At 40.3% G+C, this 22,205-nt stretch overlaps 1 protein-coding gene across 4 annotated transcripts in view; it reads left to right on the top strand.

Moving 5' to 3' along the window:
• Nucleotides 1-22,205, top strand: part of GRM3 (glutamate metabotropic receptor 3) — a 288,383-nt gene that overhangs the window by 265,186 nt on the left and 992 nt on the right. For all 4 annotated transcript variants that reach the window (XM_032187026.1, XM_032187002.1, XM_032187019.1 and 1 more), the window contains 2 exons: nt 10,032-11,098; nt 16,808-16,982. In XM_032187026.1, coding sequence (XP_032042917.1) covers nt 10,032-11,098; nt 16,808-16,982 — 1,242 coding nt within the window. The remainder of the gene's footprint in view (nt 1-10,031; nt 11,099-16,807; nt 16,983-22,205) is intronic.

The following is a 22,205-nucleotide window of genomic DNA, read 5'->3' as shown; positions in this document are numbered from 1 at the left end:
CTCTCCATTTTTCCTTTGTTCCCTTTCTTCCAGAAGACTTTAAAGTCCTTGTAGCTTCTTGTTTTCTTCTTTGTTTTTTCACCATACACAGGATGTTTTGCATATGCTGTATATATGTTCTTCTTTCTCTTGATTATATTCTAAAAACAACCCTGTCTTGTTTCCAAGCTTGAATTCATTTAGTGAGCAGCAACAGATCTTTTGTGTGTGTACATCTGGAGCCTCAGGCATCTTCCTGTGCTTCAGCTACAGAACTCTCCTACTCTCTTCCTTTGGGAAAACTTTCTTTGTGATTCTTTACCTTTTACAGTTAATCTTAAATTTGCTACAAAACATTAGAAAATGCTTGATCGTATGCAAATGTAGCTGGGCATGCTGAACTCTTCCAGTCCAGGCAGCAATGACATAACTGCTTGCACCAGCAGAAAGTTGGGTTCTTGTGATCCCTTCCAATGTTCCTTTGATGTAAGTAACCATACGTTATGTGACCCTCACAGTCTTGAGAATGAAAGATATAGCAACCAAACCAATTTTACCTACAGGTTGTTTGGTTTTTGTTTTCTTTTCTTTTCCATGGTGTTTATGTATGGCCCTGGTGGAGGGAGCAGCTGATCATTGCTCCAAATCTTGATGTCAGTTCAGTAGATTTTTCAACTGGCTGATGACAAACCTCCACCAGACAGTGGAAAATAAGACACTGTTGTGAAGCTGCTACTGGGATTAAAAAAATAAATAAATAAAAATAAAATAAAAAATAACAAAAATATGTTAAACTTTTTCTATTACATTTACACATGTATTTGAATGAATAGATAACGGCTAGTAACTGGAAGTTCAGTCCAATAACTGACAAAATAATTTGGGGGAAAAAAATCTTAAAGATTCTTTGAAAGGAAAATATCTCAGCCAGATGAGGGTTTGAGACAGTGCTGTTAGTATTCTTTCTAGATCTCGGAAACACTTTATCAGTCTAAACCTATCAATGTGTCTCTGCTTCAACCATTAAACAGGCAAATAAATCAACATTTTCTTTTTACATTTTCCCCTGAGGTCCAGTGATTGCTGTTGCTGACTGATTCAGTGGAGCAAACATTAGCAAAAATGATTCTGTGCTCTCAGTTCTATCTTTTCTTCCTGAAAGCAGAAGAAGTTTGCAAGTATTAATAGGACATGCGGCCTGCATGTTGTAGGATAATGCACACCAGTGAACACTGATGATGCTGGGAGAGGTGATGTGGTTCCTCCATAGCTGGTGTGTGATATGCATGAATAACATCAAATCCAGGTGTTCTTATTCCTTTATCTCACTATCTTTACTGAAATTCATTGGTGTGAGCACCCACTTTCACATCTAGATTGACTGACTCAGCATTTGTTCATTCATGAGACACACTCTGTTGAATGTTGACTTAACCTGTCATTTTTATTAGATGTGCATTTCTAGCTATTGCATTATTATATGGAAATCAGGAAAAAGAAAAATCCAGAATCAAATTTTACAAAGGGAGATAAATCATATTTGATGTACATAGAGGGCTTAACCAAAAGCATTACTTGGATGATTTCTCCATCACAGGCCAAAATTCAGCTCAGCCAGATTTCATATCTTCCTTAACATATCTAGTTTTTTGCCCTAATAAGAGAAATATCAGTGGAGAAAGCTCTCCACTTTCCTAATGGTAACTCAGTTTAGCCAGAGCTCGCCTTTGGAAGTGCCTATTTCTCCCCACTGATTCTAGGAGCTCTATAAAACTACACATATGATGTAAGCATCCTGATTAAGTTTAAATTAAATAAATATAAGTCACTTTTTTCACATGCATAGTACATTCACAGAGAAATATCTGATCCTCTGCAGAATCTTAACCATAGGACACATGAAACATTTACATTTCCAGCAGAACTCCAAGTTTTCTTTGTTGGTCTTCCACCAGATGTGCCAAACATTATACCTGAGCTGCATAACATATCTGAGCATAAAGGTTGCTATTTGTGTTTCACTATAGCATTGTTTCTTTATTCAAGCTTTGAACAATCCTACCACTCCTTTATTTCCGCAAAAGATTCAATAAATTTGAGCTTCAGTTATTTCAAAAAGATGCTCTCCTTAGAATTCACTGCTTCATGGTTTTATCTTCCTACTGGAAATACAATTTCATTTGGCAAATTGCCTCATTATTAGCAATTTGTAGTGTGATTGCTGAGAGTTTTCAGCAGCTTTTTAACAAAAAATAATAGCATAGAGTCATAAGATTAGTAGGAAGAGGCAATACTTTTATTAGACTGCCCACATAGCTGGGGGAAAAAAAAAAAAAAAAAAAAAAAAAGCTTTTGGCATGCTGTATCTTTGTCGTGTCTTGTCTTGCATCTTCATCAGGGCCTTGTGTTTCCAAGCTATATATTTTTAAAGCAAACAAAAAGCTATAAGCAATCATTCTGCAAATAGATAGCAATGAGACATTTTGCAAGGGAAATTGTATTTCCAAAAAGAAAATAAAAACCTGATATACTGAAGTCCAAGCAGAGTTGTTCCTTCAAAATATTTGAAGGTCAAATTTATTGAGCAATTTTTCTGATGACCTAATGGAGTTACCTTGTGGCTGAAAGCTTGTTCACTTCTTCCGTCTATAGACTGTTCTAATGAAAAAATTCCTTTTATTACAAGCTTGAAAATTCTTGAATTTTAGACCATCAAATCTACAACATTACTACTACTAAATACAATGATAGCATTATAAGTAATTAAATCTATGTCAACCCACCTGATTTGGGATTGTTTTCATATCACGTCAATTAGGAAATAACTGCCAGAGGGTCTATTTCAAGGTTCATTTAGTTCTGATCTCTAAGGGCAAAATATCTAGCTGAATTATTCAGAGCACTGTCTAGAAGCACCTCTCTAATCCTCAAATCCCCACAGAGGAGAGAATGTTTTATCCACCTTCCTTTAATATTTTAAAAACTGAATCTATTCATATTTCCTTTGGGCTGACAAAAAAGGACAAAAAATTTGTTAGCTATTCAAACACTTCCTTAACCACCAGCTATATGCAATCTGGGGCGTACAATTAGCACGTTACAGAATGGTGCCTCCAAAACCAGTAAGATTCATGTCTCTGTAACTTAACCAAATACCTCAGTTTGTCCAGAAGCAAGTGAATTTAAAATAAATAGATAAATAAATAAATAAATAGATAAATAAATGAAAATGAGCCTTGAACTCCTCCAGCCACACCAGAGAGGCACTGAGAAACAAAGTGTAAGGCCCATCACAACTTCCCATTGCTGAGGTTAAATGAGAATGTCCTTCACCCAAAAGTCCACATAAAGCACAGAGAACTCCTAACCTCTTGAATGTAGAAAATCTCAACCAAAATCTCAAGGTCTGAAAGCAATGTTAATGTTCTAGTAAGTGTCAGATAACTGCCAGCGCATTTCAGAAAATACCAAAGGCCAGCCCAGAACTTGTGGTTCCAGCTCCCAAGCTGTTCTGTCACCCTAACAATGGTCATAATTCTTCATAATGGGATTGGGTTCCCCTTGCTTATGTTTACAAAGTAACTAGTTGGCCTGAGGGAGGAGTTAGACAGTTTAAAGTCATGGTTTAATTTCCTTTGTAATTACAAGTTGATTGCTAGTATAAATTACCCTGTATGCATTTTGCCTCTCGTGCCAGCCATTTCCTAAAGTGGATAATCTTAATTTAAAAATTAAAAGAGTGGTATCAATAAAAGGCATTGCTATGGTGGAATCTCAAAATTCATATCAGTTATCAACCAAGTACACGTAAGGGGGGGGAAAAAAAAAAAAAAAAAAAAAAAGAGGAAAAAGAAAGACAGCTTGGATGTTATTTTTTTTGTTTTTCAAATTCTTGATTTATTTTTTAGTTTCTAATGCAATTTTAACGAAAGAACTTCAAGAAATTTTAATTTCAGGGAATACATTTTGTATTTTTAATAAAGAAATATAAGGGTTATTAAGTATTTATAAGTTTTTGCCTTCCGTGTCTCAAAACAGTGAAACACAAATCCTTTAATTAAGCAGAAATCCCCTTTTTAATTCTCTAAAAAACAAGAGTGGTTTTCTAATGAAAAACACATCTCCTTGATGAAGAGTTATAACTTCTAAGTCATTTTCCCTGAGACCTAAGGACCAGTCATATGTCCAAGAGCTCCACAAGCAAGGGGAAAACGCATCCCTGAAGTGTAAAACATTACACTTGAGGGAAGTGTTTCATAAGAAAGGTAACTAGGGAATTTCACCTTTAGCCAAACTGAGGAGAATGAAAAGGTAAAAGAATTCCTCTAATCTCTCAGACCCTTCTTAGTTTCTTTTGCCAGTCTCCACTTTACTTTTCTCCTGGAGTGTTCTCTCTGATAGTCCCCGCAGCAGTCACAGCAGCCCGTGGGGGCAGCTTGCAGGAGATATGTCTTCCCAGGTACTCTGAAGAGAGCTCATACAAGTTGCTGTCACTTGGCTCAACCAGCTGTAGGCCCTTCTGGTCCAACTGACTGTCACATGTATTCATGTCACCCAACTCACTCAACCCAACGTCTCACCTGAACACCTTTACGGTGAGTGTATCTGAGCTAGTCACTGTCATTATGGTTTGCAGGAAAAAATAAATAAATAAATAAATGGGTACAGTTCAGCTGGCTCTAGATGAACCCTAGAAATACCTCTTTTTTCTAGGATAGGAACCTGGGATACCTAATTCATATGAAGCTATCTGAGTGCTAGACCTTTGCAGCTAGTCCCGGAGAAACATTTCTGTGTTTGACTACTGCAACCCTAAAAGGGTCTGTGATGTGTTAAAAGTCCCTACAGCAAGTGATTTTCTAACCTGAGGGAGGAACCAAAGAGCTGAATGGAAAATAAGTAGACATAGAAAGGAAAAGTAAATTTGTAGAAGACTAATCAGGGGTAGTTGTAACCAGCTGCAACCCTGTGCCCCTCACAAAATATCCTGACATTGCCCATGTGCCCATGTCTCTACACATTTTCACGTACCATACTTTTCCATCCTGCCTAAGCTGCTTCTGAGAAAAACTGAGCCAAGAGAGAAGGCATTCAAATGCTTACACATCTTTTTTTTTTTTTTTTTTTTTTGAATGGGAGGAATCAATACTACTCATGACCCAAACACATCCAGAAATAATGGTGCGGAGGTTATAAGTGACTGTTCATCTGTGTGAAAGCTGATATTTTAAGCCCATTCATTCATTATTAATTGCAGAGAGGTACAAACCAGTGACACCTCACTCTGAGTATTCCTTACACTGGAATTCCAATTGCCAAATTTCAGTGTCTCTCCTGCCAATCAGGTGTGAAAACAGCTGCATTATGCTGAGATAGAAACAGGAGTGGGTGGATCAGGTCTCCATTACTTGGTCTAAATGTTCAGCCAAGAAGGAATAAGTCACTTTGACCTCAGCAAACAACATCTAGCTAAAATTAAAAGAAAATTAAGAGATATATGGATTCTTGTGGTCCTTTGTGATACTTTCCAAGATAAGACATCATACATGCAGATGAGTCTGCTGAACAAACACACCATATCCTGTTGTTATATTATTACTTTTTTTTTTTTCTTACAGTGTTTTAATAAGGCACTGCCCAGGATATGCAATAGGAAGGAGCAGAGAGCAACAAAACTATTTTTCCATTGAATACATAAATGTCTTGTTTTGCTGTCTTAAATCAGAAGTTCAGAGTTTTTGCAGCACTTTCTAGTGAGAGTGAAAAGATTTTACTCAACTTTCCAGAAACTCACATCTGTTCCCTCTTTACATTTGTACTTGTTTTTAATCCCACTATCTCCTTAGAGTCTATTGGCTGAATGTCTTTGGGGCCAACAGGCTGTTGAAGAAGGTGCCTTTGGTGCACAAAATATTCCTTTCTACATTTCTTTCTGTACCTCATGAAATCCCACAGCTTTGCAAGCTGCTGAGCTGAAAAACTGCAGAGCCTTCATCAAGCCTTGTTATTAATGAATTGCCTCCTAGCTAGTGAGCTGTGCCTCTGATCAGTACCTTGTTTTGAAAGGATGCACTCTGCAAGCATGCAACAGATGCGTGTTTTATCAGCTATGAAAGATGTTCTCAGATGTAGGCATACGTGTCTTCGTTCTACCAGGAAGCATTACAGATGTTATTTTCTATAAGATAACATCTATACACTCAGCTCTGTGCCAGACACATGCAAAACTCTGTATGCAAAACATCCTTCCTGGCCCAAAGACGTCGCTGGCAAACAAAGCTCTGTCTGATTCCAAACCCATTAAGATGACGCTCATTTTTTCCTAGGCTGCCCTGTCCCTCAACAGTTTCCTTGTGCCTAATTAGGATTTAAACTGCTTTGCTTTTTTTCACCTGCTCATCCCTGGTTGAAAGATCCTGAAGTATTTTTCACCTAACTGACACATTCTGCATCGCAACTGACACAAATGACTGCATTGAGATGCATTTCAGAAAAGATTTCCCATACCGCCTCTTAAAACAATGTTTTACTCGATAATTAAATTAATCCCCCCTTCAGAACTTTCCTTCCGAATTATTTAATGTCACCAAGAGCTGTGCAGCCCAGACATGAAAAATTATAATGGTTTCCAAATGAAAGTGACTGACTTGCTTCTAACTGCACATAAGCAAAAACATAATGATTTTATATTAATGAGTTATGTGATAGAAAATATGATCCCAACCTAAGAAGATAGAAATGAAATTACATAATTTACTATATAAAACCTATGCCATGTTCTTATCCATACCTGACACTGAAATAGTCATAAGGTTGCACAGTCTTTCTTCTGTTATTTGAACCTAAAGGAGTTTGTCCCCCACTTCTATAATAGCATCTTTCTCCTCTGATAGGATTTCTTCACTAAGCCGACAGGCGTGGTCTGCCTGCACCATGGCTCCATAGGTTTCTGTCTTCTGCACTATGTGTACCTTTTTCTCCTATTCTCATAAATGTCACTGCTCCTATATCTTCATTGCAAAACTGCTGCAAGCTGGAGCGCAAAGCATTGCTGGTTTACCTTTAAGTCATTTTTAATTACCCTTTCTCTTCCCTGATAACTTCTTATACAGAATTTCTCCTGGATAACTTCTTTTACATAAGGATAATTCACTTCAAGGCGTGCATGGGAAGGAGAAAACTCCAAGATACTGCTCAGAGAAGTTGAAGCTTATATTGTCAATCAGATAGCACGTATAGACCCAGAGGGTCTTGCCTCTCATCTCCCAAGGGAAGAAAACAAAACACCTTAGCCAGAACTCTGAAAAAGGTCTGGCAGAAATGTCTGTTTTAAAGATCACAGGTTTACTTACAAAACTAAAATCTAGCTATGAAAAAAATCTCAGAGTGATCTGTGACATAGCCTTGACATTTCATCTCTGGGAAGATCATCTGACAGTACACAGAAAAATATTCTTTTAACCTAGAAAATAAAATCTTATTTTCTTATTTCTTTTCATATTCTTGCATATAAACATCTTGTTTTTACTATAACAATTAGATCAACTTTTCTGAAAACATGTCTTTTTGGAAGTGGTATTACAGGATCTAGAATATGTTGATAAATATCAGTTAAAATGCCTGAGCGCTTTTACATAAAATCAGTAGGTATATTAATTGCTGCCACCCAGTGGGCTCATTTGTATGCTTTGGCTCACCATAATATAATTTAATACATCGTTGTTTGGGTAAATGACTTCATCCTCTCCATTTGAGAGAGTGCCATTTATTTTCCTCTATCAGCAGCCACTGAAAATGAATGTTTCCAGCTACAAGCTGTGGTTGATCTAAAACAAATTGTCCTGCAAAAACCTTTTCATCATATTTCTAGAGTGGAAACAGCCTCATGGAAAGTAAAATACATGCGAGGTTCAACCTAACCGAATGTGAGATTACCTGCTTAGCCTTCTGGACCTACCTGCAAAATCCAAGGCAAATACTTAGTTCTGTATAAATGACAAATACTCTAGCAGAGTTACCTGCAGCTCCACTGGTTCCAGCAGAAGTCACTACTTCTCAGCACACCTTAGGACATGGCCTGTATGACATCGAAGCGAATAAACTGGCTCGTAAAACTGGGCTGCTGTGTTAACAATTTCTACAATCTATATAAGTGTTATGAATAATGAAATAAGACACTGGTGATGACAACACATTATTGAAGAGCTGTTAAGTGCTGCATTATGATTTCATTTAATGCTGCTTTTGGCTGAGAGAGCTTGCATGCCTATGTGTGAGGACGAGGAGGGAGTGAAGGGAGGCTGCTTAGTATTCTTCTTGTTGACCTATATTTTTAATTTAGCTACTTGTTTAATTTAGAGCATGTTCTTTCCAGAAGGACTGGCCATTTGGAGGAGTATTATGCTGTCCTTAATTTTTGTGCACTCAGAGGTCTTATTGGGTAAGACTGTAGTAAAACTTGATGCCAAGACTGAAGAAAAAGAGGGAGGAAAAAAAAAAAAAAGTCTTCTTACATATTCCTGGATTACCCAGACTTAATTTGTAATCCTGCAAACCAAGGCTGTCCACCACAACATTGGATACAGGTGATTGGGCAACATGCAACAGAGAGCAGGGATAAGAACTGAAAATTAAAACTTAGTCTTGAGTCTTGATTCAAAACCAGAAGATTATGCATAGAAATAAATTATTTTCCTCCCTTGCCATAAGGTAAAAAGAAGGTTGAGTAAGAAGCACACTTCCAGATATAGCTCCTGGGGAAGTCCTTTTTCAGCAAAAGGGACTGTCCCTTTTGCTGACTTTACTGGGAGTGCCGCAAAGTAAGGTAATGCTCTGCAGGAGAAAAAGGTGAAAGAATTTGGCCTCAGTGGTTTATAGAGGCTAAATAAATCTACTGCAACAAATCCAGAGTATCTGGAGGTTGAAATGGAGGAATATATTACATCCGTATACAATATTGCTGGTGCTCAAGCACAGCATGGGCACAGATGCAGGGAAAAAGATTTATTCCAGCAATGACAGTGGAACCACTTCTGTAACCAAAGACACTGGGAATGAAATCACCTTTATTGCTCATCAATGGCAAAAAAAAAAAAAAAACACAACACCCTTTTGCTTCCTGCCTATAAAGCCATTCACCTTTGATGCTACAGAAAACGACCAATAAATCACATGGTAAATGCAATTTCCTCCTACATTTTTAATAATTCTTCATTCCCTACATGAACCTCAGCTGGAGGAAAAATAAAAACTCTCCAGAGCTTACCAGTTGGAAGTGTTACAATATTGATTTCCCAGAGAAGGTCACAGATCCAGCTTGTGTTTTTTTTCGCCTATTCCCCAAACAAGATATAAGACCAAAGCATCACATGCCAGGAAGTTCAGACCAGACAAGAAATGACAAAAAAATGGGAAAACTGAAGCAAAATAGAAGGGATTCTTGAATTCCTACAACATAGGGAGAAATTAAGAAAGCATAATAAGAAATTATTGAGGACTTCATAGTTACTTCATTATCGTCGTCACTAATACACTATTCAACTTCATTTCATCATTTAGACCATAGTTGGTCTAAAAACTGATGTTTATGGATCTGACCATTTAATATTTCTTATTCTATGATAACTGAATTTCACCAAATAACTCTGAGTCTGAGTTAGAAGCAGACCTCTTTGTTTCAAGAAATAACGTGAAAGATCATGATTGTGCATGCTGGGGGGGGAACATTGGATAATTAATTTGTACCCAATAAAATGATAAGGATGTTGGTAATCTAACATAACTCTCCACATGTACAACTATTACTCATTCAATCAAGTGAAATAGAGTTCTATTACTCAAGTTCTTTGTTTCTCCCAAGTTCAAACAATGCAAAAAAAAAAAAAAAAAAAAAAAAAATCTCAGACAGATACAGACCTCTTGCCTTACCTGTTGGCAGTTGAGTTGGACTCTGTAAGCCGTCTGGTGGCTATGCTTCCCAAAGAGATAAAAAAGTCAGCTGCTGTTTTGACACTAATATTTTTTTTTCTTTTTTTTTTTTTTTTCCTTCACAGCTCCATTCAACCCTCCCAACTCTGCAGACAGTATGGTCAAATTTGATGCCTATGGAGATGGGATAGGCCAGTACAATGTGTTTAACTTCCAGTACACTGGAGACAGATACTCCTATGTGAAGGTTGGTCACTGGGCAGAAACCTTGTCACTTGAGGTGGACTCCATCCACTGGTCGAGGAGCTCTGTCCCTGTCTCACAGTGCAGTGACCCCTGTGCTCCGAACGAGATGAAGAATATGCAACCAGGAGATGTCTGCTGTTGGATTTGCATTCCCTGTGAAACATATGAGTACCTGGCTGATGAATTCACCTGTGCAGACTGCGGGCCAGGGAAATGGCCCACAGCTGACCTGACTGGCTGCTATGACCTACCAGAAGACTACATCAAGTGGGAAGATGCTTGGGCAATAGGTCCTGTTACCATTGCATGCCTGGGCTTTATTTGTACTTTTATGGTCATTGCAGTGTTTATCAAGCACAATAATACTCCCCTTGTCAAAGCCTCTGGCCGTGAACTCTGCTACATATTGCTCTTTGGGGTCTTCCTGTCATACAGCATGACTTTCTTCTTCATAGCTAAGCCTTCTCCAGCTATCTGCACCCTACGTCGCCTGGGGCTAGGAAGTTCCTTTGCTGTCTGCTACTCTGCCCTCCTGACAAAAACAAACTGCATAGCCAGAATATTTGATGGTGTTAAGAACGGTGCCCAAAGGCCTAAGTTCATCAGCCCCAGCTCTCAGGTCTTCATATGCCTGAGTCTCATTTTGGTACAGATTGTGGTGGTGTCCGTGTGGCTCATCTTGGAGGCCCCTGGCACCAGGAGGTACACTCTTCCTGAGAAAAGAGAGACTGTCATATTGAAATGCAATGTTAAAGATTCCAGTATGTTAATCTCCTTAACATATGATGTAATCCTCGTAGTTTTATGCACTGTGTATGCCTTCAAAACAAGGAAATGCCCAGAGAACTTCAACGAAGCCAAGTTTATCGGTTTCACAATGTATACAACGTGCATCATTTGGCTGGCCTTTCTCCCCATATTTTATGTGACATCCAGTGACTACAGAGTAAGTCTTTGGATATGTGTTTCCATAAATCATGTGCACCACTTAGAGGACCCTGTCATCATTCATTCACTAATATCTTCTCTCAACATCCTTTGTCCCCTGGATCCAACGCAAACAAACAGTTTCAATGTTAATGCCCACCCAAGAATATTACAAAATTTTAGCTTATTTCTAAGAAAGATGGTCTCATTTTGAACTGTGTATGTATGGCTGGAGGTGGAAGTGATTAGTACAATCACTCTGATTGTGATAGAGACAGAACATACAAATTAAATATTCATACTAGTACATCAGTATGTGGAGCTATAGTCCTACCAGTAAACACAAGATCATGAGCTAGAGTGAGTCATAATGAGTTATTTCGTGGGGGTGGGCCTTAAATTAAAACTGAAGTAACTAGTTCCCTTCTTTTTGTTGTTGTTTTGTTTTGTTTTATTTTTTGTTTGTTTTTAATTTCGAACATTTTATGCTTTCACATAGAACTTTTAGTTTCTCTCCACTTTGTAGAAGATAAAACACATACCTCACTGAGCAGAAAATATTGGTCAACAACCTTAAAAAATACTAAATTGTTTAAATTGTTACATATTCTTGCAAAGCTTCAGGTTCAATAAGATTGTATTTTTGGACAGAAGGAAATTGTCTCAGAAGAAAATTCTGATCAGCTCCACTGGAAATCTCACAGTTATTATGATGTGAGAAGTGACTGATGGAGTTGGCCCTTACAAATTATACTGAATTAATTCAACTTTCTGCCCAGAAGAAGGGTAGGAGACTAACTTAGGGTGCAATTATCAACAGTAGTATGTACAAGAAATGGCTTGTAAAACCAGAGACTTAATAATGTCACTTAACATGCTTAGTGCGACCATCCTGAACCATTATGTTTAGTACTATTTTTCTCAGCTTAGGAAAGGTACTGAAAACCTCGAGAAAACAAAAGTAGATAACAAACGACCACAGTAAGACACGCAGAGTGACAGTAAAAGAGCTAAATATATTTAGTCTAGACAAGAGTAAACCCAGGGAGACGTGATCATAGACTATAAATAATTTCAAGGCAACAAAAAGAGAGAAAAGAATTATTCAGTCTCAGGAGAAGTTAGAATGGAGAGTAATGACTTGAAGCTAATGAAGGAAAAGTTTAGGGTGTGCACTGGGGAAAAGCTCCTGACACTCAAAGTAATCAGGAAGATAGACACAGAAGGAAGGTAATATTGGTGCAGACTGTCACACAAGTGGACAGCACAGGCACTAATGGTCAAGAGGAGCATGACAATTGCTCAAGCAATATTTTTAGCCTCGTCTCCTGAGTGGGATTTTTCAGCAGCACCTATGGGGATTTAATTTAAATAAAAGGTTCCAAATAAGACAACTTGAGTCCTACTGAGATAACAGAAAATTAATTTGACACCTTTTTGATACTTTCATGACATGTCAGGAACTTTTTAAAAATCCCATTCTATATGAGTACATTTTTGGCTTTCCTTTGAAAATCTCGTTTACTTTCCATGAAGTATCACATGTAGACTACAAATCAATGTGTGCCATCCTAATGTATACTGATACTGGTGGCAACACTAATGACCAGTCTGAGAAACATAATATTAGCAAAGAAAAAAGTAAATGTTGACTGGCTTGAGATTCATTACTAGGATTCACACTTCTGAAAAAAGAAGGGGGAGAACTCCCAGAAATGTATCCCAAGATTTGGTGTTGGCCTCAAATTCAGTTAAAGTGTATATATATGTTGATACATGTATATTTAGTACTGATCCCTACCAATAATGATGTGGAAATGTCCCTGTATAAACCCTATATGAGAAGCACCAGACAGCATGTTAGATGTGTTGGGATAGCATGCATCTTTCCGTCTTACAGATCTACCCACCAAACAGTCCTGCTATTTAGTTAAGGCTTCCTCTACTTTGAGAAGGGTTTATGGTATAGCTGTGTTTTTTTCTTCTAGACTAAGCTTGCTTATATTTTCAAGACCAATATTACTTTTTTTTTTTTTTTCCCCTAAATAAAATCAATTTTACCAGCAAATGAAATTCTGAGGGAAGAGTTTACAGTTGAACTCATGGTGATTCAATCATGAGGTCAGCTGTGGGATTTTTCCACACACATTTTGTCTTCCCATAAGCACCAAGGTTGGAAATAAGCACCAAGGTGTTTCCCATAAGCACCAAGGTTGGAAAGGACCACTCCAGATTGTCTCAACCAACCTTCCCTGCTCAAAGCAGAATTACCTGCAACAGGCTGCTTAGGACTGTGGCCAGTTGGGTGTTGAATATCTCCAAGGATGAAGACTCCACAGCCTCTGTGGGCAATCTGTACCAACATTTAACCATCCTCACAGTTTACTTATGTTTAACCAGAATTTCCCTTATTTCATTTTGTGCCAATGGCCTATGTCCTGTCACTGGACACGACTGGGAAGAGTCTGGCTCCCTCTTCTTTCCTCCCACCTCCCACACATGCACACTGATAAGATTCATCTCAGCCTTCTCTTCTCTGAGGTTGAGCAACCCCGTCTCTCTCAGCCCCTCCTCATAGACAGTTGCTCCAGTTTCTTAATCATCTTTGTGTCCCTTTGCTGCACTCACTTCAGTAGATCCATGTCTCTCTTGTACCGGACAGTCCAGAGCTGGGTACAGCACTCCAAATGTGTCTCACTAGTGCTGAGAAGAGGGAAAGGAATGCATTTCTTGAGCTGCTGGCAACACTCTGCCTAATGCAACCCAGGAGGCCTACCAGGAGACTTACCCAGAGCTGCAAGGGCACATTGCTGGCTGGTGATCAACTTGCTGTCCACCACAGCCCTCAGTACCTCCTCTGCAAAGCTGCTTCCCAGTTAGTTGGCTCCCAGCTCATACTGGTACATGGGGTTATCCTGCCCAAGCTGCAGGACTGTGCTTTTCCCTTCAGTGAACTTCAGTGAGTTTCCTAACTACCCATTTCTCCAGCTTGCTGAGGTCCTACTGAATCACAGCTCTCTCATGTATCAACCACTCCTCCCAGTTCTGTTTCATGTTTCATTTCCAAACTTATTGAGGGTGCACTCCGTCCCATAATCCCAGCTGTTAAGGAAGGTGTTAAGCTGCATTGGCTCCGGTATCATCCCCTGGGGTACAACACCAGTGACTGACCTCTGGCTGGAATTTGTGCCACTGATCAAAAGCCTTTGAGCCTGCAACCCAGTCAGTTTTCAGTTCACCCCACTGCCCACTTTTCATATTGTCAGCTTGTCAATGAGGAAGTTATGGGAGAGAGTGACAACTACCAGATACTTTCTCATCACCCACGTTGTCAGTTATTTCACTGTAGAAGGAGATCAGGCTGATTAAGCAGAAATCCTCTAACTTCTGCAGGAAGACCACCTCCCAGTCCTCCCCAGTCCTCCCCGGGCATCCCTGCAGCTCCAGCACTGCAGATCTGCATCCCCTCTCAGTAGCTCAGTCTGGTTTGAGTCCTCTGGTGTGTCAGGTATACTCGTCCCAGTTGGGGACCATGCCTTGTGGCACACCACCATCACTCAGCACAGAAATATAGCCTTCAGCATCATTTCTAACCCTCTTCTGTGCACACTTCTGCATGCTGCTGAACCTATTAGCTGCCCAGCATTTACAGAAGGCTCTTCCCAGCACCTGCAACATGAGTGCCCAACCCTCCAGGGGCACAAGCTCCAGCACTCTTTGATCAAGGGCAGCTGACAGCTCCTTAGGAGCTGCTGGAGGTTGGTAGAAGTCACAGCTTCCTACAGGAATCCTTTTCCCAGCAGCAGCAAGACACCCTGACGTTCCTTGGAGACTTCCCAGGAACCCCTCAATGATCCCAGAACTAGTTCCCAGAAAGTCCCAGAAGCAGAACCCAGAAACTGCTGTGTTTGGTGGCTGCACTCTCAGAAATTTAAATGAGAGCTTCTGGAAAAGACTGATGCTATTGATTTTCATGCAGAGGTCCACATTGATTTCATCGAGGAGTTATCCTTCAGAATCAAAGATACAAAGAAACCTGATGTGACTAATAAGCACACATATTTCACAGCAGCTCCAATACTAGCACACTTGAGGGATTTTTTTTTTCACCCAATTACCTCAGACAAAACCTAAAGAAATGCAGATACACAGGAAGGGAAGTCTGGGAGTTAGACTGGTTATAATGAAATCATGTGTCAGAAGTTGCTACTGTTTAGACAGCTTCTCCCTGCATTTTCTTCAGGGGTAATTCTGGCTGCAGGAGCTCACTCCCCTGCCTGGGAGATCCTGCATGCTCTAGCAGGATTGCCTTGGCTCTGCCAGCACTGGGGTCTGTGGGGCTAGATTACACCTGGAGCCTCTGAGTGACACGGGTGAAAAGACACCCTGGGGGGACTATTTTTATCCTAAACCATTGATCAGCTGTGTAATTGTGTCTGCACATCTGAGCTGCTCCCGAAGGCACAGACCATATCCTGAAAATACTGGATGGATGTTTGTTTTATTAGAAAACTTCTAGTCCTATTTTACCCATACAGTGCCTGGTTCAATACCTGCTCAGAAGTGATGGCAGAGGCCTGGAGACCAAACACAGATTGGTGACCTAGAAAGTGCTGAAGGTGTCCCTTTCTCTTAATGTCCCTATAGGGTCTTCCATGATCCCTCACCTCATGAAATCTGAGCATCTTTCCATTACACTTGCCACATCCACCTTTGGTAAACAGTGAACATTAATTATTTGATGACATGAATTTTACTCACTGCTAACAACGCACTTGGTGCTCTGTGGTTATATAAAGCTACAAAGTCCATTCCGTACTCCAATTTTTATTTTGCAACAACTATTTCTGATGAGGAGACGTGAGAAGCATTCCCATGGAAGAAGGCTAATCTCCAAGGACTGCAGGAGTGTAACTAAGGCAAAACGAGTCATGGATGTATGATCATTCAAATTAAGCAGTAGAGTTTATGGCAGTTTAATTCAACATCTTAATTAAGGAATCTGCTTGGAAGAAAAGAATATAAACTGAAAATGAGGCAGTAAACTGGCACCTAGTTGTGAAAAAAGAGGAAGATAGACAGTGACAGAAAAGCTATGCTAACAAATGGCCCAAGACAATTACTCCAAAATCCTGTAGACTTACAAAAAAAATCATCTCAACCCAAAGGTCCCTGCCTCAAACCCAGGGCACGTTTCAGGATCAGCCTGGCAAATGTCACCAGTTCTTAGGCTTACTCAAATTCATACCTATGTCTCAGTAAGGGATTGATCAGGTTCTCTGATTAGGATTGAAGCTGGAGGCTAAAAAGGTTTTCAAATGGATGCTTTGTGTGAAGCATCAAATGTTACCCCATGTGAAGCACTGTGCCTGCAGCCTGGTTTCCAGTGTGGCTGGCTTTGCTCAGATGCAGCATTACAGTCTTCAAACTAGTAATCAAGGGTATTGGGGTAAAAGAGACCCTTCTCATTCTTGTGCTAAACTGAGGGAGAACACACTTGGTCAAGCACCCCTTGATAATACACAGAGACACAGAGCACCATCAGCACCATGCAGCTGTGTTGTACGATCCTAGGATTGTGGAAGATAGGAATGAAACAGATGTTCAAGCCAGCCTGTACCAGTGCTGATTGTGATTCCTACTGTTGTATGATGATGATGCTTCTAACACTCTGAATTTCCGAGCTTTCCACACTGAAACCTGGCCCTTTGCCCCCACTCTATCCCAGGTGCAGACCACCACCATGTGCATCTCCGTGAGTCTGAGCGGCTTTGTTGTGCTGGGCTGCCTGTTCGCGCCCAAAGTGCACATCATCCTCTTCCAGCCCCAGAAGAATGTGGTCACGCACAGACTCCACCTCAACAGATTCAGTGTCAGTGGGACCGGGACCACTTACTCCCAGTGTAAGTAGCAAAACTGTTGCCTTTCTGTAAAGATGTGGGGTTGCAGTGGATGTTTTTTTTACCGGCAACCAAAAGCCTTCTGTAGGCAGGGCTGTGTACCCCATGGAAGCATCACTTCGTTTGTGTCTGGAGAGAAAAACTTTTCCTCTTCCCATGGGAATGAGCTTGGAGCCTGATCTAAAGCTCACTGAAGCCAGCAGAGAGCTTGCAGCAGGCTCTAACTCCAGCCTGTTCAGCACAAAGCAAGGGGGACCCGTCGCTTGCTGTCACTCTGGCAGCAGCACCAGGAACAGATTGCCCTGGGGTATTCCCATCAAAATGACACTCTGGCAGGACCCGGGCCACAATGCAGCTCTCTCTCAATGCTTTTTATCACCTGAGTTAAAAGGGAAAATCTCCAATTCTGCAGCAAGCACGTACAAGGGATGCCAGAAACCATTTCTGTATGCTGAGTGTGAGCAACACCTTTTGTAAATGCCACAGAAGGGAAAAGCAAGCAGTGCTGTGCTGCAAGGACAGCTCACCTGCTCAGCCTCCCTCCTTTCCTGTGCCTTCATCCCAAGCAGACTCATGTCTGTGATTTTGTTATGAGGCTGTGGCTCTTCTTCTGGGTGTGTTATTTGGAGATTTTTAGGGTTTAAAAAAAATAGGTCACATATATGTCTTTTTTTTTTTCCTTGTCAAACTTAACAAGGCAAGGATGGGAGCACACAGCACCTTGTTCACAAGACACACACAGCACGCCTAACTTGGATAGCTGGTCGAAAAACACACTGCATCTTGAGAGAGGCGAGGAATAAGAGAGAGAAGAAAGTGGGGATGCACAGAGCAAGGTCTGCCAGGAAGTTCACACTAATCTAGCCTCAGGTTTTTGAATATGACTCAATTTTCAAAAATTTCTAGAAATTTTTGGTACAACAGGCTTCAGTCAGAATGTGTAAGGAGCTATAGACCCTGCAGTGTGTCAGATGGGCAGGGATGAGGAGGTAAAGGGAACCTAGCCATCCCTGGCTCTCCCTTCCCAAACCACTCTGTGCCTCGTATGCCTGGGGGCCCTTAACAAGAGAGAGCAACCATGTGGCCCTGCACATCCTCTATCTCATCCAGCCCAGGCTCCAGAATCCAAAATTATTTGCTATTTCTGAAAACTTAAATAAAGAGGGATGAGATGACCCTAAATGTCTAAAGTGCAGAGCACTGCCAAAGGGGCTGGACTTGCAAGACCCATGGATTCCCAAAAAACTTTAGAAGCTTGGCCAACTGACAAAATGGTAAGCCTCCTGTGATTATTTTTGTCCCCTATGGATTTTGTAAAGATGTTTTTTTTCTGATTATTTTTTTTAAATCCCCTCATACTATTAAATAAGCTGTCTGAAACCAATTTTATTCATGGAAAATTTTGTGCAGGATTGCATTTTGGAATTAATTTTTTTTTTTTTTTTGTAATTACTGGATAATATAGGTATGTATATGTGCATGCATGCAACTGAGATCCTCAGTCTATACCTTTAGATTAAGAGCTCACTTTTTCAAGTTTGTAAGTATCTTTAAGACATTAAGGGAAATATAAAGATCAAGTCTTACAACCTTTTGTTACTTCAGTGGTTAGAAAGGTTTCCTTGTTCCTTTGTCTTTCATGCTTACACCTGGCTGAATAAGGCGTGATGGTCTCTGTTGGTCTTTTTGGACCACAAGACACAGAAAGGACCTGGAAGAGAGACAAAAAGTTCCATCCTATATAATGGAAAAAAAAAAAAAAAAAAAAAAAAAGCAGTTCCCATCTAGGGAGATTATTTAAATAAATAACAGTGGGAATTTGTTATCTATCCTAACAGTAATATTTTTGAGGAGAACTCTCCCTCACACCCTTCAATTTATTTGTTTATGATTGTAATGCATTTTTTTAAACTGTGCAGTCATTCATAAACCTCCAAAGCCATTGTCATACAAATGTATTCTAATCCATACCGCGGCCCTTTCCATGCCTGCTACCGGCCTGCTTCTACCTGCTCATCACTACCAGTTCATCTTTGGGTACGTTCCTTCAATGGCAGCAGGCATACAGGAAGACAACATCAATAACCACACAGCATCTATTCAAAAAGAAAAAAAAAAAAAAAAAAAAGGAATCTGAAATATTCCTCTCATCAGTCCCAGAGCTGTCAGCTTGTTTCTCCTTTGGTCTTGATGGTGTTTTCATCAGTCAGAAACTGCTTAATATGAGGCTGATCAAAATTAGCTCCAGGGCATTCTGGTGTCAGCAACATCCAAACAGCCAGTTCTTGTTCATTATCAGAGCTTCAGAGAACAGGAGGTCCCCCTACACCCTTTTGCAGCTGCATTCTTGAAAAGTATGTTTCTTACCCCCATGGTTTCCCATCTCTGTTGGCTAGGGGCTGCCACCACCTCCTTACTCGATCAGTCATTAATGCCATGAGCTGAGTGGGCCATGAACAGCAAGTGACTTGCTGAGACTTTTAAGAAGTAGGATATATGTGTACCTGGGTACACAACATGCTCTGAAATGTTTATATCCATACATGCTTATTTGGAACTGAAAATTCACCTTTGGCAGAGCACAAATTCTGCTTCCCTTATACAGAGTTTTGCCCAGTTTTCCTGGGGGCTGTTTTATGGGGCACAGAAAAGGTGTTTCCATAAGGTAGGAGATCAGCACTCATAAACCTTCCTAGAGAGCTCAGGACTGATTTAAGCACCTACATGATGGGGGCTGAGCTTTTACAGCCCAAAGATGTAATTCCCTCCATTTATGTCCCCATGGAGAGCTGCACACAGACTTCAACTCCTCCAGGTGTCCTCCACAGGGGTCAGAATAAGAACTGAAGCTACTGTTTACAGCCAAGCTGGTAAATTTTCTCTCTCATAACTTCTTTGCCTGGCCCTAGCTCCAAACGAGTGCTGATATATGGCTTTTATACATAATTAACTCACAGCTGTCCAGCTGTGAGCATGGGTAGAGGAAGTTGCACACAACAAGTTTGAGTCTGCCTGACTATAGAGGTATGGTGCAAGGTGCCTACAGTGGTACTGAGCTCTTGTGCTTTTGCTCTGATTCTTTTCCTTGGATTATATAATCAAAATTGATTCTGGAAAAGAGGAGATCAAAAGAGAACAACTTTTTACTTGGGCATATAGTGATAGGACAAGGAGTAATGGCTTTAAACTAAAAGAGAGGAGATTTAGATCATATATTAGGAACAAATTCTTCACTCTGACGGTAGTGATGCCCTGTCCCAGGCTGCCCAGAGGAGCTGTGGCTGCCCCATCCCTGGCAATGCCCAAGGGCAGGCTGGATGGGGCTTTGGGCAGCCTGGGCTGCTGGGAGGTGTCTCTGCCCATGGCAGGGGGTGGCACTGGGTGGGCTTTAAGGTCCCTTCCAACCCAAACCATTCTGGGATCCTATGAAAAGCATGAATTGCAGGCACATCAAGACTTCTGGTCTTGTCTTACATTTCTGCATGGCCTGAGCACAAGGCAAAAGGGAGGTGAGGTGTCCCTAGCAGGCTCACCGATCTTTCAGGAGACCCTGCACTGGCTACATGGCATGAAGTTCTGAACTCTACAGTGCCAATGCTTAAGATTGCAAAGGTTTGTAAGGAAAAGTAAAATCTTTTGTTCAGACAACTGAGAGAGCTGGACACTCAGTGTGAACCCTTTACTCCACCCGGCAGAGTTAACACCTGCCTCCCAGCACTACAAGAGCAGTGCTTTCACATGCTGTGAAGAAAGCCTGGGGACTGAAAAGGCAAGGCCACTTGTTCATCGCCTACCACCATATTCCTCCATCCAGCTTTGGCATCCTCCTGATCCACTTACTGTGCTATTCATACTCTTTAGTGGGCTGGACTTCAAAGAGGCCCCTGAAGCTAAAAAAGTTCTGGGTGGGCGACTGATTCTGACAGAACCTAAATGCTTTTGCCTGTAGTCATACTGGAGAAGAACTAGGGTTTAAAACAAGTCTCCTAAGTAGTACGGATTTTTCTGTTTGCCTATCATAAGTGGTAATAAAAATAACAATAAGAAAAACTTCAGGTCAGTGTACTGCCAGACTATCTCCAGTTAAAAACCAAGTATAGTTAATTAAAACCTGATAGATAATTTTCATAAAATCCTGGACTTGAGGTCCTGTCCCCTTCTACCCACAGATTTAAGCACAGATACAAGTTGTGAGGGATGAAATTTCATCTAATTCAGATCAAGGGCTCATTCTTGGTTCTTCAGCTTATTAGGGTATGCCCCACCCTTGGAGTATCAGGTTAGTCCATGGCTTCCTCTAAATTTGTCATGTTAAAGCAGTTCTATTTGCCATGAAATATTTACTCCATCAATGAAAGAATTAGAAATAGGAGCTAATTTGAAGAAATAATGATCTGTTCTGAAAATGATGCTGAGAGTATTTAGAGAACCAGTCTGCAACCAAGACTGCAGCCAGCACCAGTTTTGGAAGAGTGAGCATGCCCTTGTCAGCTACATAAATTGCTTTTTACACTGGATGATTGAGTTTACTAAGTCATTGCTTGCTGTGTGTTTTCTTTGATGAAGGCATCACATTTCTCGGGGTCACTGTTATCATTAACCCAATGTATCTTTCAAAAAACAGCTTTATGGTGCTGTAAGCAGAGATGTCACAGAGCATCGGAAAACACATTCCTGATGCCCAGTGGATAATTTTTACAAAGATGGACAAACCAGCTTGCTTTTGAATTAAAAACCACCTGTCTTTGGCAGAATGGTAATATATCCTACAGTCAAAATACAACTACATTTGAAAACAGATTCTGGTACTCAGATTCAATTGTCATATCACTGAAGCAATGAAAACTTGTTGAAAAAAACATTAGGCAATATAGACAGGGAAGAGAAACAGAATTTGGCCCTTACCTCTGGATGCACATTGGATCCTGATCCAGAGATCCTAGAAATCAAGGGGATTATGGCCACAAAATATTCTGGGACTAAGTGAGAAATAATTTTGCTTTCAAATTCAGATATTAAAAAAAAATATTAATTCCATCCAATATGCACATAGATTTTTTTATTTTTATTTTTTTTTTTTTTGTAATTAAAAATAGAGTAATACACAGCTCTAATGTGCAGAGGTGAATTCTCTCCTGGATTTAAAAATGCATGTGTTTTATTTCAGGAATGTCCACTCCAATCACATGAAAGCTTGTAGGATCATTTCATGCCAAGAAGAAATGA

This window comes from Aythya fuligula, chromosome 1, assembly GCF_009819795.1.
Source record: "Aythya fuligula isolate bAytFul2 chromosome 1, bAytFul2.pri, whole genome shotgun sequence".
In the NCBI taxonomy this organism is placed as follows: Eukaryota; Metazoa; Chordata; class Aves; order Anseriformes; family Anatidae; genus Aythya; species Aythya fuligula.
The sequence above is the reverse complement of the archived record's forward strand: the minus strand, read 5'-3'. Positions and strand labels throughout refer to the sequence as shown.